General features: G+C 65.0%; 4 protein-coding genes across 7 annotated transcripts; 1 reads left to right on the plus strand and 3 right to left on the minus strand.

Moving 5' to 3' along the window:
- Positions 1-1,969: 1,969 nt before the first annotated feature.
- On the minus strand, positions 1,970-4,839 carry S100A16 (S100 calcium binding protein A16). Of its 2 annotated transcripts, none has more exons than XM_040539180.1 (3): positions 4,684-4,839; positions 2,771-2,939; positions 1,970-2,657 (listed from the first exon to the last, which is right to left on the minus strand). In XM_040539180.1, the coding sequence occupies exons 2-3, from the start codon at positions 2,921-2,923 to the stop codon at positions 2,493-2,495; spliced, it is 318 nt and encodes a 105-aa protein (XP_040395114.1). In that variant the 5' UTR covers positions 2,924-2,939; positions 4,684-4,839; the 3' UTR covers positions 1,970-2,492. The 2 variants fall into 2 exon arrangements, with proteins under 2 accessions (XP_040395114.1, XP_040395115.1); XM_040539181.1 differs by lacking the exon at positions 4,684-4,839 and adding an exon at positions 3,401-3,524.
- A 2,569-nt stretch (positions 4,840-7,408) lies between these two features.
- On the minus strand, positions 7,409-9,992 carry S100A14 (S100 calcium binding protein A14). Its single transcript, XM_040539182.1, has 4 exons — positions 9,856-9,992; positions 9,513-9,610; positions 8,044-8,190; positions 7,409-7,946 (listed from the first exon to the last, which is right to left on the minus strand). Exons 2-4 carry the CDS (start codon positions 9,543-9,545, stop codon positions 7,827-7,829), a joined length of 300 nt encoding a protein of 99 aa, XP_040395116.1. The 5' UTR covers positions 9,546-9,610; positions 9,856-9,992; the 3' UTR covers positions 7,409-7,826.
- Positions 9,993-10,552: 560 nt separating this feature from the next.
- Positions 10,553-11,915, minus strand: LOC121060980 (protein S100-A13-like). The gene is made up of 3 exons (XM_040539183.1): positions 11,739-11,915; positions 11,199-11,375; positions 10,553-10,744 (listed from the first exon to the last, which is right to left on the minus strand). Exons 2-3 carry the CDS (start codon positions 11,349-11,351, stop codon positions 10,607-10,609), a joined length of 291 nt encoding a protein of 96 aa, XP_040395117.1. The 5' UTR covers positions 11,352-11,375; positions 11,739-11,915; the 3' UTR covers positions 10,553-10,606.
- Positions 11,916-12,433: 518 nt separating this feature from the next.
- S100A1 (S100 calcium binding protein A1) lies at positions 12,434-16,390 on the plus strand. Of its 3 annotated transcripts, none has more exons than XM_040539185.1 (3): positions 12,434-13,580; positions 15,851-15,999; positions 16,102-16,390. In XM_040539185.1, exons 2-3 carry the CDS (start codon positions 15,859-15,861, stop codon positions 16,243-16,245), a joined length of 285 nt encoding a protein of 94 aa, XP_040395119.1. In that variant the 5' UTR covers positions 12,434-13,580; positions 15,851-15,858; the 3' UTR covers positions 16,246-16,390. The 3 variants fall into 3 exon arrangements, with proteins under 3 accessions (XP_040395119.1, XP_040395118.1, XP_040395120.1); XM_040539184.1 differs by lacking the exon at positions 12,434-13,580 and adding an exon at positions 13,854-14,078; XM_040539186.1 differs by lacking the exon at positions 12,434-13,580 and adding an exon at positions 14,112-15,602.
- Positions 16,391-16,879: the final 489 nt, after the last annotated feature.

Here is a 16,879-nt window from a genome sequence, read left to right on the forward strand (position 1 = left end):
ATCCCTGCGCCCACCTCATGGAGCTGGGCAGCTCCTCCAGCTCAGCTGGCACTTGTCACCCCCCTGCCCCGAGTGCTTGCGCAAGGTTACAGCGGCGGTGGTCTGCTCGGGGGGCTGTGCAGAGCTCCTGCAGCCCATATGGCTCTTGGCACGGGGAAGGGGAGGCTTTTCCCTGCTCTGGGTGCTGGCCAGGAGATGTCACCGGTGGTGTCCCCACAGCCTGGGCTTTTCTCCCAGCCCTGCCACCAGGGGTGGGGACTTAGGAGGGGACAGCCCTAGGATGCCCCCAGCCATCCTCCTCCTCCATTGTGGTCCTTCTGGGGGGCTTTTTGCCTTCTGGGGTCCTCCTGGATGCCTTCTGCTGAGCTCTGGAGGTCTTCCTCCTCCCAGAGATTTGGTGGCTGGAGAGGACTGCAGGGAACACACATTTGGGGCTTTTTCTGGAGTCTTGCAAACCTTTAGGGCTGTGCCAACCTTTGTGACAGCCTGGCAGTGCTTGTCCCTGAGGGAAACAGGGTGGGTCCCACAGACCCCAAAACATGCTGGGGACAGGCCCTGGCCACTCGGGGGCAGGAGGACGGATCCAGCCAAGCCCTGATTTCCAAAGGAGGGACGAGAACCGCAGCCACCTGCGCTGGCACCTCGCCCGGCGGTGGCCTGGGGCACGCACCCAGTGCCCGGGGCTGGCAGAGCTGGAGCTGAGGAGTTCCTGGTGGGTGTGGGTGTGTGTGCTCAGGGTCAGCTTCAGCCCCCAGGACCCTCCTGCCACCCATGGGTGCCTCGACGCTGGGGAACCCCAAAGCTGGGGGAGCAGCAGGCTCAGGCTGCCCGCAGCTGATGCTGCTGGGGACATGGGGACGGGAGTGTGGCCCCTAAATGGGGACCAGCTGCGGAGCCTGGCAGCCCCGTCCTCATCGTTCCCCTCCCCGCCTGCCATATGGTGCCACGCAAAGCACTCGGGGCTTTCCAGGAGGAGCACCCCGGGGTGCAGCTGTCGTGCGCAAAGCACCCCTGCCCACGCAGGGAAGCATCCATGAAGCTGGGGGGACATCCCTAACTACGCACCGCAGCCTGTCTGCCTCCGGAACGGGGTTGTCGGGGGCTGGATGCCCCCCACCCCGCTGTGGCGCTGGGATCCCGTGCAGGCAGCCGGGCACGGCGCCCAGCCCAGCCCCGCAACCAGCACAGTGAGTCACGGCCCTGCCCTCGCCCCAGCAGGATTCCTGCACCGTGACTCAGCCCCGGCCCTGCCCGATGGCAACGGCTCCCACGGAGTACCCCAAACCCCCCCCGGGACCCCAGTCCCGTGTGGCAAGCAGGGGGGGGGGAGCTGCATTGTGGGGGGACAGGGAGGAGGTGGGAACTGGCGATGCCCAGGGGAGCAGGGGGCTGGATGGGAACGGGGGTCCTGGCTCTGAGGCGCTGCCACCCCACATGCTGTAGGACCCGGGGGGGACGTGGGGACACCCCCAGGGGAGCTCAGAGGCCACCTCCACACTCGCAGCCCTGCAGCCAAATCCCCTCCCGGTGGAAAATCCCCAGCAGGCACAGGGCTCGGGCTCCTCGCCAGGGCTGTGGGCGTCACAGAGCGATGTCAGCACGGATGGCCCTGTGTGCGCAGCGCCACCGAGCCCGTCCCCGTCCCCAGCGGGGGGTGCGCTGCACCCAGACGCAGCGCGGGACTGGGAGTCCCCGGGGTGGCCGTGGCCTTGGGGTGCACGGATGAGGGGTGCTGTGATCCGAGGCTGCTCGGGGACCCGCATGGGGACGCACGGCGGCAGCACCCGACGGACACGCCGGGGGTGCCGGGGTGTTGCGGTGTCTGCTGACACCTCGCGGTGGTGCGCTCAGCCCCAGGCACCGGGCGAGCCAAATTGGGTGTTAATGGGTGACAAGGAGCAGGGCAGACCCCACCCTCCGTCCCCCCACCCCCCCCACCCCATCCCCACAAGGCCAGCCTCAGCGTGACCCCGCTGCTCCTCCAAACTTTATTGCTGCAATAAATAACCGCACGGCCTTGCCCAGGCGCACCGAGCCCGAAGGAGCAGGCAGGGCAGACCCTTCACCAGCTGGGGCGGGGGGAAAGGCAGGGGCAATCCCGTTCCCCAGGGAGACCCCGACACGGTGACGGGGAGAGGGGGCTCCGAGGGAAGAGGGGCTGCCGGTTGCGATGGGGTTTCCCCCAGCAGGGCTGAGTACAGACAGCATTCATGTCCTAGATGCGGGGAAGCCTTTCCCTGTGCTTCTCACCCAGCATCCCAGCAAGGATGGGACACTCCGAGGGGGGGAAGAGGGCAGGGATGGGGCAAGGAGGAGCCCCCCGTGCCAGCCTCACACCCCTTCACTCCATCACACAGGTTCTGCCTGCCCCGGCAAAGCCGCAGGAGGCTGGGATGCTCCGGGACAAGCAGGGGCTCGGCAGCGGGGGAGAAGCGGGGAGCCGCGGAGAAGCGGGGGCTGAGCCCAGGGGTCCGGGCGGGGAGGGCAGCCCGCTACTTGGTGTGCTTGACGCTCTGCTCCTGCTGACGGATGATGTGGGCGATGGGGCTGGCGATGCCACCTATCAAGGTCCAGTACTCCTCGAAGCTGATGCGCCCATCTTTGTTCTCGTCCAGGTCGCAGATGAGCTTGTCAGCCGCTCGCCTGTTCCCGGTGTCCTGTGGGAGAGAGCAGAGATGCTGGTGCTGGGGAAGGGGGGTGCAAAGTGGGGGGGACCCCAGATGTGCAGCAGGAGCTGGCCCCCACATGTCCCCGCACAGCCCGGCCTCACCGTCAGCATGTGGTTGAGCTCACAGCTCAGCATCTTGCGGAAATCCTTCTTGCTGATGCGCCGCGGCTTCCGGCAGCAGCAGCGGCTCGAGTACTTGTCGAAGTTGTTCACCAGCACCTGGATGGCCCATTCCAGCTCTGTGCAGTCTGCCATCGCTGCCCGCAGTCACCTGCGGGGACCAGGGTTGGGGGGAGGCTGTCAAGGACGGGGGGCACCAGGCCACCCGCAAGCCTCACGGTGCTATCAGGGCGTACGATGAGAGGGGAACCCACGGGATGGCGTAAAGCCGGGTGCCCAGTTCCCTGCATCACCCCAAAAAGGCAGCACCTGCCCCACCTGCCCCCCCAGGGCAGCCACCCCCGCGCGTGGGATGGGGTGGCAATTATGGCGCCGGGGCCCCGCAGCACCCGGACCGCGGCGCCCGGTTCCCAGGGCTCATTAGGGAGGAATGGGGCTGGGAGCGGCGGGCGAGCAGGCGCACAGCGGCGGCGCAAGGGCAGGAATTACCGGCCAGCCTTCCTCTTGCTTCACGGCACCGGGAACACCCCGGCGGGGCTCTCGGCTGGGGCGTCCCACCAAGCAGGTCAGGGCCCCATCATCCAAGGGTTTCCCCAAATCCCACGCTCCTACCCTGCCTGCGAATGGGGCGTCCGAGCCTTGCTCCGCGGCCCCCCCGGCTGCTCCAAGCCAGGAAGCCCCTTCCTATGGAAGAACCCAACGGGACGGTGACCGTCACGGGGCCCAGCATCCGCATCCCGGGCAGGATGCACACAGGCGGGGACGGGAACTGCGTCGCCTCGTCCGGCCTTGGCTCTTTCCTGCCCCAGCCAAGGCACGGAGCAGGGGCTCAGGGCGAGCTGGGGCATGGTGCTGCCGCTCCTTTTTGCGATGCTGATTTACACCAACCTTGGGTGCAATGCCGACTGGCATGGGGCTTGGAGGAAGCCACCCCAAGGGGTGGCTTAGTGCCGTCCCCAGCTCCAGCCTGGCTCCCCTGCACCCCAAATCCACCTCTCTCTGCACCCACCCTCCCCAGTTCAGCCCCACACTGAGGATGGTGGCACATCGGGGTGGTGGCAAGGGACATGAGGTGCTCCTCATCACAGATGGGTGGCCAGGAGCCGTCCCCATTCCTTTGTTGTCCCGTGGTGCCACAGCCCCATGCCACCTACTCCCAGGGCTTGGGATGGGCTTTAGAAGGGGGCACTCGGTGCTGGCAGCAGGCCCTGATGTGAGCTGCAATGCTCATCACATCCCCACTCGCCATAGACATTCATCTCCATCCCCTCCCTGTCCCTGGCCATTAAATACCACCACAAATTAACCAGACCCCAGCACGCCCATCCCCGGCATCCCCCAGGTGCAGACCCCACGCTGGGGTCCCCCATCCCCAGCTGCCTGTACCCAGCCCGTCCTCGGGGCACTGCGGCTCCTGCTTCCCCGCTGACTCATGGCACCATCCCGGCCCTGCCATGCACCCCTGGGCCAGTTTGGGGCTCAGGGACCTCGTCCCCATGGTGGGGGACACATAGTGAGATATTGTCACTGCAGTGGGGCATGGGGACGCCAGGTGGGCAAGATGGGGCTTGTCGACTTCTCCGCTCCTGCCGCCATGGTTCCCTTTTCTGCTTTCTTCGCTCCCTCTCCTTCCTCCCACAGCCCCAGCCCATGGCTCCAGCATCGCAGTTGGTGCAGCAGGGGGGGAAATTCCCCTTCCTGGGGGCCAGCTCCCTACAAGCCCCCCCTGCCAATCTCTCCATCCCCTCCACCCCAGCCCCACAAGCACGGAGCTGCCGAAGGGCTCGGGGGATTTCCACCCAACCCGCGGCCGCACGTCCCAGCATGGATCCCAGCTGAACGTTCCCCCCATGGGAGCAGGCGCCGATTTTCCCATCCCGGGCTTGGCACCTTACCTGGCCCCGTCTGCGGGTCCCGCTTTGTCCGTCTGTCACTGCGTTTGGCAGCAGAGGCAGTGGGAGCCGGTGCCGCCCACTCGCCGCTCAACTTGCACCCATGCCCTGGGCCCAGACAGGTTTTAAAGAGGCTCCCGCCCCTCCCTGACGTTCCCAGGGCGTTCCCGGGCTGGGGCTCACCTGGAAGCAGCTCTGGTTGATTGCAACACCCGGCCATGCAGAGCAGGGGCGCAATGGCTGCAGCCCCCACCCCATGGCCATGGGGCAATGGAGGGTGCGTGGGGGCCAGCCTGAGGACCCCCCATCCCGGGCACGCTGCACCTGCAGCCCAGCCCCATGTTTCTCCCAGCATGGTGCGAGAGGTTCCTAGCAAGGTGGGGAGTATTATTTATTTGAACCAAATTTGCTCATTCTGAAGGCAATGCCATGAAAGCACCTTGTTGTGGTCTCTGCTACATCAGGGCCTTGGAAGCACAAGCGCCAGCTCCAAGCAGGGCCGTATCCAGCTCTCGGCCATCTCCAGATACACGGGGATAGATAAGGTGCTGGCAGCTGTGCTTGTAAACTCACATCCATAATTAATCGGGCCAGTAAATTGTACCCCTGTGTGTCGGCCGGAGCAATGGCGCAGTGATTTGATGCCCAGATTAGATACAGGAGGTTTTGGGAGCTGCACATTTAGGGATGCAAAATAGGAGGTGATAGAGCCCAGGCAGGAGCCACCCACGCTTTTTCCTTTGCTCTTTGGGGACCTTTGCTCTTTGGGACTCCAGTCCCGGAAAAAGTACGTGTGTCATCCCCGCTCTCAGCCCTCTTCTTCCTAATCTCGGGGGGAAGGAAGCAAAGCCGTCCTCGTCGGAGATGCTCGGGTGTCATTGCTGCAATATCCCAGGAGGGTGGGAATCCCTCCCCGACCCTGCAGGCAAACAGCTCACCTCTGAATCATGGGCTTTCATTACCCTCCTGTGCCTGGCAGATGTCACAACCGCATCCAGGCCCTTATTTTTACAAGGCATCCAAGGGCGTGTGCGTGCGCTCAGAGCAGCCACGTAGGACCCAAACCCATCACAAGACAGTTCCCAACCAGCCCGGTTGTCCCCGCGAGCTTCTTCTGCCCCCCGTCCCACCAGCTGGAGGGTGAGGGGCAGCTGGGCTTCTTGCTGGCAGGCTCTGCCCCATGGGACCCGCTGCAGAGGGGGCCCAATGAGGCTTGTGGGGACCGAAATAACCCAGATGTGCCCCTGCACACAGCAGCCACCAGCCCCGCTGCATTTCTCAGGGCTCGCCGCGTGGCTCATACGCATGCCCAGCCACCGCTGAGTCACTGAGGGTCACCGGCGCGGGCTGAGCTGTTTCTGCCACCTGCGAGGACTTTCCAGGTCCAACAGATACTTATCAAGGATGGCTCACGCCGCTGGAATCGCCGTCCTCCCGACAGCGCATCGTCACACTGGGGTCGCCAAACCAGAAGCCCGGAGTCCCCACTCCCACGGCCGGGAGAGCACCCAGGAGCCCTGGCTCCCCTTTCCCCTCCCATCACCCCAACCATTTGACACATTTCCTGTCTCTAATTAAATGCACACCACACCTCTCGGCTTAATTTCCATGTATTTATTTCCAAGGCAGGAACAATAAATAGTCATTCTCGTTGTGAAATCCACCCCAAGGTGAGAGGAGACAGAGGGCGGCCATGGCCGAGTCGCGGTGGCGGTGCCGGCCGCCAGCCCGGGAGGACCGGCCACCCAGCCTGGCCTCAGGTTTCATCACTTTTCTCCAGGGTTTGGGGTTTTTCATTGTTTTGTCTCCCCAGAGCACAAAGTGCATGGTGACAGAGGTGTGGAGATGGTGCCCGCACCCCCTGCACCCATCAGGGACCCCATCCCTGTCCCCATGCCTGTCCCCATGCCTGTCCCCATCCCTGTCCCCATGTAGGGGTGCCCATGGGCTCCTCGAGGACATGGAGCTCGGCTGGAACCATGGTCCCATACAACCTGGATGGGACCATGGCAAGGAAAGGTGGATGGCCAGGCTCGGTGGGTGCCCTGCACCCTCTCAAACCCATTTCTTCACTCTCCATGCTCTCGTTGCCTGTGCTAATTGCTCTGTCCTAGGAAGCCACCGCTTTGTGGCATTTGCTGTTTCCTAATTTGCTGCAATTACACGGAAATCCCACGCTCAGCCAGCCCAGGTGGGATCCTGCTCACTGGCCCTGCAGCTCCTGGCTCTTTCCAAACCCAGAGATTTCGGGGCTCCTCCGAGCTCCCCCGTGCCCAAATCCCTTGGGGTGCCCAGTGCGGGTGACACGGCCCTGCTGTGCTTGTGGGGTCCCCAGATGGAGACCACGGGCATGGGCCATGCCACTGCATGGGCACCTGCACACCCACAGCACCGTGCACACACCCACAGCTCCATGCACACCCGCAGTGCACACACACATGCAACCCTGTGCACACTTGTTACACCCTCTTGCACATTTGCAGCACCCCTTGCATGCCCACAGCACCCCGTGCATGCCTGCAGCACTCCTTGCACACTTGCAGCACCCCTTGCACACTTGTAGGACCCCTTGCACACCTGCAGCACCCCTTGCACACCTGCAGCACCCTTTGCACCCTCGTGCTCCACACTGGGGCTGCACAACCTAGCAGCGACCGATGCTCACTCAGCGCCACAATCCCATCCCTCCCTCCTCCCCCTTCTTCCCCAAAAAACAAAGTCATCCCATCCTGGCTGTGTTTGTTGTGTTTTTTTTTTTTTTCATTTTTCCTTTATTAATTTATACAAAAATGGTTGCAAGTGACGCAAGCTGATAACAACCCGCCACCAGCTCAGCCCCAAGCCCGGCTGTCAGCCAGGGGCAGGTGGGGAGCCTCGCGCAGGCGCAGCACCCCAAAAACTGAGCAGCGCAGGCATCGTACCCCCGGTCCAGGAGGGTGGGAGCAGAAACTATGCCCAGGCCACCAACGGCGACATTGGGGCTGGCCCGGAGCCCCCACATCGAAGGGATTTGGGGAGGGGAAAGGAGCAAAGTCCCTCTCGCTGCGACGCTCCGGGGCCAGGGGACCTGCAACCACGCAGCCGCCGGGACCTCGTCGCAGTGCAGAGCCCGAGGCCTCGGGCGCCTTCTCGTCCCCCGATGCCCTCTACTTCCTCCGGCAGCCCTTGGCCGCGTCCCCCATCATGTCCCAGTACTCTCCAAACTCCAGCTTGGCCTCATCAGGGTCCCCCATGCACTCGATCTTCTCATCCAGCGGTCCGACGCACTGCGGGGCGGGCAGAAAAAGCATCAGGGAGGTGATGGGGGTGCAGGGTCCCACGTCCACCAGGACCCCCCCCGCTGTCCCCAGGCTCTGCCCTCACCTTCCCCAAGTGGGGCAGCTTCTGCACCACCAGCTCCCGCATCTCATTGGGGGTCAGGTACTCCTTCTGCCCCTTCACCGCGTAGCAGTGGAACTGGTTGATGACGGTCTCGATGGCCTGCTCCACGTTGGTGAGCTCCTGGCAGTCCTGCAAGGGTGGGGAGAGACAGTGAGGTACCAGATGGACACCCCCAGGATGGATGGGGGACCCCCAGGATGGATGATGGGGGACCCCTGGGATGGATGGGACACCCCCGGGCAGATGTGCTGATGCTCTCTGTAGCTGTTCCACCCCCCCCCACGCTGATTTAATAAAGTTCCTTATCTACACAACACCCCTCCGTTCAGAAGTGGGACCCCTCGTACAGATGTGGGACCCCTCGTATGGATGCTGACCCTTCCGTGGAGACATGAGACCCCTGTAGAGACGCGAGACCTCTCCACACTGCTGTAAGACCCCCTGGACAGACGCGAGAACCCCCCACACAGATGTGGGACCCCTCCTCGTAGATGCGGGACCCCTCCTTGTAGGTGCGGGACCCCTCCTTGCAGATGTGGGACCCCTCCTTCCCGATGTAAGACCCCTCCTTACAGGCCCTCCACGCCCCCAATACCCTCGCACAGCCGCCATACGCCTCTGTACGGTCACAACACTCTTCCACGCAGCCACGACACCCCAAAACGACCCCCCTGGCAGGCCTGTCCCCCTCGTCTCTCCCTGCCCAGCCGCCCCAGCGTCTCCGGGCGCTACACCCACGGCGCGGGGGCCGCCGCCGCCGTCCGGACTGGTTCTTCCTCTCCTTTGCACAAGCGGCGGATGGAGGTGTGAGTCAGTGCCCGGGTGCACGGCGGGATGGTGGCCGCCCTCCTCCCATCCCACGGGGGCTGCAGCCCCCCAGCCCCAGCCTGGGGGGTGCAACCCGGCCCGACGCAGCTGCTCGACCACTCGTGCTAATTAAGCGAAGCTGCATCTGAAGGGAAACGACGGTGATTCACCCGGCGCTGTGGTTTCCCCTCGAAACACCTTTAAACCACATCAGGCGATGGCCATTAAAGAAGAAACTGGCAATCTTCAGAGCCTCAGCCCCGCGCCCCGGCCCCAAATCCTCCGCAGGTGCAAAGCGCCCGGCGAGCCCCCTCGGGACACGGGGTGGGCACCTCCAGTTTGAAAGCAGAGGGAAACAGGAGACTTTCTGACATCGGGCATCCCCGGAGAGGTTGCAAGGAGCTGGGCGGCTCGGTGGGAGCTGGAAAAAGTCGCCTGGGTTCCCCAAGCTTTCAAGCCCCTGGCACCAGGTGCCCAAGCCCAGGGCAGCATCTCCAAACCCCAAATTCATCCTGGGAGTGGCCCTCAGCCCTGCTGTACTGCTCAGAGGCACCCCATGCTCTGAGGAATGGGGGACACATGGGGTCCCCCCCTGTGCCCCACGGCTTCCCGGCCCTCCCGGTGCCGCGGCGTTGCTCAAGGACCTTGCGCTTCTTGCGGCAGTTGCACTGGCCCATGCTGCTCCTCGTGAGGTCTGAGGGTCCCTTGGTGGGGCTGTCTGCTCCGACGGGGTCCTGGGGAGCTGGCGGGGGGGGGAAGAAAGTCGGGATCAGCTCTTGCTTTTTGGGGGGGGCTTCCCCTCGTTCTGCGTCGGGGCAAGGAAGGCGCCCTGGGATGCGCTGAGCTGCCGGGACATGTCCCGGAGATGGGAGCGTCCCTGCTCCAGCAGCAAGTCGTGGCAAAGCCAAGCGTGGGAGCAAAGCGGGGGTGGTGGGACCCCCAGGCACAGGGACCCCCCCCCCGCGTGGAGGCGGCCAGGCCACTTACCTGCTCCGAGGGCTGTCCCGGGTATGAGCGGGCTGCGGTGCACTGGGGTTTTATACCAGGGAGGTGTGAGTGGGAGCTCCCTGCGCACGGTGTGGTGCAAGGCGGCTCATTTCGGAGCCTGGCCCCGGGCCAGCGTGGGGCTGGGAAACGCCTCCTTCCCGGCCACACCGAGCGCTCCCCATCCCCATCCGGCACAGCACGGCCACGCAGTGCCGCGTGGGAACGGCCACCGGGCACCGGCTGGCTCGGGGACGGGGCACCGGTCACCCCGCTGAGGGGATGGCACCGCCACCCAGCCTTGCTGGGGGACGTGGGAGCTGAACGCCAGGGACGGGGGCTCGGCTGGGGATGCTGAGCCCGGCGTGTGGTTTATCGAGGGGGCGCATCCCCAGGTGACCCTGGAGCAGACGGACATTGGTGTCCTGGAGGTGGCCGCCACCGGCAGCTATCACAGCATCGCTGCTGGAGATGGTCCTGAGCCCCACGCCAGCCCTGCACGCATTCTGCCATGCATCAAGGCTGCTCTGTGTGACCCCACAGCTGTGCTTGTGGGGTACGGGGTGGGACCCTGCAAGCCAGACCAGCACCAGGGCAATTTGGGAACGGCACCATCTGCTCGTGGCACGGCTGGACCCAGCAGGGAGATGGGCTGCTCGCACCAGGGACCTCCTGCTAAGAACGGCAGCGATGCCCAGGCTCGGGGAAACCTCTTTTATTAGCATCGTGTCACCCAAGTGTCCCCCAGTCCCCGTCACTTCTTCTTCTCCGCTTTCTCCCGCCGCATGGCCCTGGCCAGCTCGCCGATCAGCCGCCAGTACTCGCTGAACTTCAGCTCCTGGTCGTTGTTCACGTCCAGCTCCCTCATCTTCTCCTCCAGGGAGGGGACGTCCTGTGGGGAGGGCAGGGGGGGCTCAGCTCTCCCACAGGGTCCCCAGTGAGCAGGATGGGGACAGAAGAGCCAGGGCTGCCACCACCAGGGGACACCTCCATCCCTGTCCCCAAACAGGGCTCAAGTGAGGGGCATCCCCCACGGCAGGGAGCCCCCCAGCCCAGCTGAGGCTGATGCAGAAAGGGGTAATGGGAGGGACAGACAGACAGACAGAGAGACAGACAGCATCAGTCCTCTCTGCTCCCCCACCAGCAGAACACCTCCATCTGCAGCAGCTCGGACCCTGCCTGCACCATCCACTTTCCACTTTTACTTTTGCTTTTCCACCCTTGGCAAACCCCAGGGTACTGGGAGCAGCCACTGAGCTCTGGGGGCTCCATGGGGACCAACCCCTCCCTCCCAGCTGCCCCCCAGCTCCCCTCTGCCCCCCCCCTCACGTTGCCCTGACCCTCACCTTCATCAGGTTGGGCAGCTGGAGCTGGACCAGCTCCTTGAACTCCTCGGCCATCAACGTCCCCTTCTTGCCCTCCTTCCCCGCGTAGGTGAAGAAGATGGTGACAACGGTGTCGATGGCCTGCTCCAGCTCGGTCAGCTCGCCCGTGGCCATGGCGCGTGGGGGGGAGACTGGGGGCTGCAGAGCCAAGAAGGGGGTGGGAGGAGATGGAGCATCCCAGGAGGTGATGGCTGGAGGGGGCTGCATGGGATAAGGGACCCCCTGCCCTGCCCCAGCCCGGGGTGCAGCGAGTTTGCACAGTCTCAGCCCTGCAGAGCTGAGTCACAGTGCAGCTGGGGGCTGCCTCGTTACGCACTAGGGATCAAGACCCCCTCCCAACCCCCCAGCATCACTGCGGTGGGGGGCACGGCCACTTGGGGACAGCCCTGCCATCCCACAGTTGGAGGCAGCCAGGGCAGGACACCAGGAAGCAGTGGCACCGCACAGGCCCCAAACACCGCCGTGGGACGGGATGGGGACGAGGCAGCGACCCCGACTTACCCCGCTCAGCTGCAGGTGGCTGCAGACCCCCGCGGGGTTTTATACGGGGCGAGCGCGGCGCTTTGTCCCCCCCGGCCGCGGTGTAGGGTTTCCCGTTGCAGCCAGGCGCACGGACACCGCCCGGCAGCCGACGTTTTCCCGTCTTCCCGTCTCCTCCCTCCCGGCATGGGCAGCGGCCCAAATCCAGCGCTCGCTGCAAACCCGTGTCCACACCGCGCCGTGGGGACGCAGGATGGGACCCCAGGGTCCCGGAGCATGTTTGCTCCGCAGGGTCTGAGGCTCGAACATCACCTGGATCATTCCAGGGGCGCAGGCCATGTCCCCTCCCCTAAATGCATCCCATACTCTGCCCTGCCCCGGCGGGGATGGGGATGCACCCGGGACAGGAACGTTGTCCCCATCGTTGTCCCCATCGTCCCCCGATGCCGCAGCTCGTCCTAGCTGCAGAACCAGGGCTGGGCTCACCCCGCACCGAGTGAGAGTTGTGACTCAGCCACCCGCTGACATCATCCCTATTAATAGTGGGCTTTGTGAAAATTAATTAATCCAAATTAATTAGGGGGTTGGGATTGCCCGAGCGCTCCCCTTTAATCCCTGGGTATTTATAACATGGCAGCCCTGGCAGGTGTCCGCTGCGGCACAGCCGTTCCCACGGGGCCCCCGAGCTGTCCCCGGTGGCACGGGATGGAGGGGACACGGGCGGTGTTGGGAGCGTCCCCACCAGGAGCACGGCCCTAATTGCCCACCACCCCATCCCTGCCAGGGCAGAGGTTTGCTGGAGTGCACAGCAGGGGTTGTCCTCAAAGTTGTGTGACTTCGAGCGTGACGGGGAGCAAGGATGGGACAGGGATGGACCCAGGGAGCCCAGTCCAACTGGGCTTCCCCTCCGGGACCCTCCCCATCACCAGTTTTGGGGACCCGGAGCAGGGTGCGATGCAACCGTCACCGTCCCTGACGCATTTGTTCCACCTGTCCGCGGGGACAGGGTGGCTCCGGCCAGCACTGGGCAGCCCGGTCCCCACCCGCGCACCCATCACACCAGCTCACGGGGGAGGAATTGGCTTCCTGCAGCCCCATCCGGTCCGTCCCCATCCCCGGGGTGACGGTGGGACGGGGACGGGACTTCCGCTGAGCCCCACGTCAGGGGACTGGGATGGGAAACCGCCGGGGTGAGTCAGGCTCCGAAGGGACAGGGACAGGTTTGGGGTGAGTCACTGGCCCCAAGAGCCAGGCGGGCCCGTGACTCGCTGCCCCTGGAATTCGGGGTGCCGGGATGGGGTGAGGAAGGAGCATGCACTGCAGCGGCCCCGTGATGGGATGGATGCGCAGGCAGGGAGCGGTGACGTGGCCTCAGGGTCCCCGGCGCTATCGGGACAAGACGAGCATCCCGGGGCAGGCTGTGGGGTTAGTGCCTGTCGCCATGTCCGGGTGCTGTCCCCGACCTCTCTCTGCTCTACCAGGGGTGGTCACAGTGGCTGTGGGCACTGCGGGCACTGGCCCAGCACTGGTCCACACCGTGTATCAGGACTCATCACGCACCCCATCCATCGAGGCCACAGTAGAAAAGGTCACCACACCGCATGCCTGGTGTCATTACAATGTCCCCGACCCTGGCACGGTGCACACCCAGCAGCTTCCCCCCCTTCCAAACTCTAGGGATGGAAAAGCCTCTTCCATACTCCAGCAATGGGTTGGAGAGACAAGATCAAGCCCAGCCCCGGCACCAGCAACTGGAGCAACTGGTTTAGCTGGGTCAAAGTGGAGCACGGGAGTCGAAGAGGCTGAAACCTGTTCCAAGCTGTGTGTAAACCTCCTGGCATGTCCCTCGCTGCTCCCGGTTTGGTAAGAGCTTGTCCTGGGGAGCTGCCAGTGCGGACACGTCGGGCTGGCACCGCTGCGGTCCCCATTCCCGGGACCACCCCCCCCACAATGTGATGTCCCCGCAGCAGCGGGGTTCGTGGCTCCAGGCGGTCCCACCACTCGGGAAACACCCAGCGCTTCCTGCTCTCTGGGGAGGTTTGGGGTTTAATGAGAGTGGGGCAGAGCCTGGCCGAGCGCACACAGAGCTCAGCATGGCCGGGGGTTGGAGCGAGTTGGTGGCCGTGAAACGGCCATGAAACAGCCACCGGCTCGCTCCAAGCGCCTGGCCGTGCTGATGCCCAGTGGCTGCAGGGCCCAGGTTATTTTTAAGCTTGGGACCGTCACGGAGCAGCTGGGCAGGCGACGCAGCGCCAGGGCTGGGCATTCCCAGAAGGCTCGGCCGGATCCTGCCACTGCCGAGCCGCGCTGAGACGGGTACGGGGGTGCCACCGCTGCCAGCCCCTGCGTGGACACTGCCAAGTGAGTGACACTGGGGTCCCCCACCTCTGCCTGGGACCCCCACCTCCTTCCAGGACCCTCACCCCCATCTGGCAACCCAACTTCCTTCTAGGACCCCAGTTTTCATCCAGACCCCCTGCCTCGATCCAAGACCCCCACCTCCATCTGGGAACCCCACTTCCATCCTGGCACCCTAACTCCATCCAGGACCCCAACTCTGGAACACCCACTTCCATCTTAGACCCCCAGCTCCTTCCAGGGCCCCTCATCTCCATCCAGACCCCCTATCTCCATCTGGGACCCCCAATTCCACCTGGGATCCCCATCTCCATCCAGGAACCCCTTTATGGCCACCCCAATTGCCCCAGGTGCAGGCCCCAAAGATGCTGCAGTTCACCCCAAAACCCTTCACCCCTCCACGCCATCACCCCCCAGGACAGGGCCATGGGTCTGGCTCCCCATGGGACCAAGACAGGGTTGGGGGGTGTGTCGGCAATTTTGGGACCCCCTGGCTGCATTATTTCCCAAACGCATGGGACGGGAAGTACGGAAAATGGAAACAGAGGGAGCGGGATATAATTAGCCCCGAACGAGGGTTGGAATCTGGGATAAAGAGCCCAGCACCACGCGGCTCTTGCAAAAACGCCACAGTGACAGCACCCGGCAGCCCCCCTGCTCCCTCGGGAGGGTTCCCCACGGATGGGCACAAAGCGGGGGGATCGTCCCAGCCGCCCCCGTTTGGGGGCTTGGCACCGGCCCCGCTCCCGGGGGGACACGTGGGGATGGGGAGGCCGCAGCGGGCACGGCCAGGCCGCGCGGATGCTGGGCCGTAACGAGAGCTGGGATTATCAGCGCGGCCGGGGAATCTGGTTTCTTTGGCCGCGCTGTTGCTGAGGCAACCTTCGGGCAGGGATTGTGGGGCATTTTTGATGTGACAAGAGGCCTTTCTGTGTGCGGGGAGCGGTGGGCCCACGCCGCGTCACCCGATAGCCCCCGCCGGTCCCCCCCGCCTGGCTCCGAGGACACCGGACACCCGCGCTGTTATCGGCTGCGGAGCAGGGCTGGGGCCGAATCCGGCAGGGCACCGCGGTGCTGACAGATGGGGGATGCTGGCAGGTCACCCCTGGGGTCAGGATCCAACCTGGGGCTGGCTCCGTGGCCCACCCCTTCCCTGGCACCCCACTGCTGCTCTTCCCATAGGGCCGCAACCAGGCCAGCTTTGGCCCCAGGGGTGGCAAAAAGGGATGCCTGAGGTCTGGCACAAGGGAGACGTGGAGCCCCCGAGAGCAGCTCCCTGCCCTGTAAGCACCGAGAGATGCTCCAGCACATCCCTCTGGTGCGGGGCGAGCAGGCCATGGGGCAGCAGTGGGACTGTCGGGGTGTCCCCACATCCCGATCCCCATGAAGGCAGCACGGGGCATCCCAGCGGTGCCAGCCCGACTGTCCAGCCCCGGTATCGGATCCTCCCGGAGGGAGGGGGCTTGGAGCTTATTTAACGTCTCCGGCCAGCCCAGCCCGGCACACTTGGCGCGGCGGGGAGCTCAGGTGAGCGCGGGGCTGGGGATGGAGCGTGGGCACCCACCGGCGTTCAACCCTATAAAGGGGGCATGCAGCCGGGGTCCCCCCCTGCAGGAGCACCCTGATAAAGCCTGGGGGAGCACCAGGGCACCCCGCAGCCCTGTGACACCAAGCTGGGAAGGTCAGGGCAGGCAATGCTTCTGGGGTGGAGAAGGGGGGCACTGAAACCTGGGGCTCACAGCGGCAACCGTAACGCAGTGGGTGCCTCCCTGCAGCCGGAGCCATGGCGTCACAGCTGGAAGGGGCCATGGAGACGCTCATCAACGTCTTCCACCACTACTCGGGCAAAGAGGGGGACAAGTACAAGCTGAGCAAGAAGGAGCTGAAGGAGCTGCTGCAGAGCGAGCTGGGCTGCTTCCTGGAGGTAGGGACTGTGCTGGGGTGCAGGAGATGGGCTCCCCCTTTCCTCAACGCCCTGGGACATGTCCCCAGCTCTGGGGCTCACCCTTTGTCATCCCCCCAACAGACCCAGAAGGACACAGGTGCCGTGGAGAAGATCATGCAGGACCTGGATGAGAACGGCGATGGGGAAGTGGACTTCCAGGAGTATGTGGTCCTGGTGGCCGCCCTCACTGTGGCCTGCAACACCTTCTTCTGGGAGAATGCCTGAGCCGGGCCAGCCCCAGCCTCACAGCAGCCAGCCGCGGCACCCCAAAACGCAGAGCCCCCCACACCACCCCTCCTCACCTCCCGCTCCTCAGCACACCCAGGGGATCCCACGGGGATCCAGCTCCGCAATAAAGGCACCGACCCAGCCAGCGGCGTGTTGTCAGCTCCTTTGGGACTTCCATCCCCGTCCCGCTGCCCGTGACCCCCCCGGGACAAACCCCCCCCGGGACAAACCCCCCCAAGTTCACCCAAGGGCCCAGGGACGTCCCCAGCTCCAACGTGCCCCGGAGCCGGGCCCCAGCCCCGGATCCCCATGGGACCAGCACCGCCGGGTCGGGTGCCCCTGGCCCGCACGGGGCTGCGGGATACGGGGGCCCGGGGGCAGCCGCAGGCCGGGACTCGCTGCCCGCCGTCCGGGCGCCCGGCGGGGCCGGAGGAACCGGTTCGTTATCGCCTCGCCCAGCAGCCCCCGCCACCAGGCAGCGCCCGGCCCGGCGCAGGGCCGCCAGCGCCATCGTCCGCCGGCGCTGGGGCCAGACCCGGCGCTTTCCGGGGCACCGGGGCCCCGCCGCGGGGCGGGGAACCACCGGGGGCAGGCGGGACACCCGCATCCCACCGGCGGCGGGGAGGGAGAA

Source organism: Cygnus olor, chromosome 28 (genome assembly GCF_009769625.2).
Source record: "Cygnus olor isolate bCygOlo1 chromosome 28, bCygOlo1.pri.v2, whole genome shotgun sequence".
Taxonomy (NCBI): Eukaryota; Metazoa; Chordata; class Aves; order Anseriformes; family Anatidae; genus Cygnus; species Cygnus olor.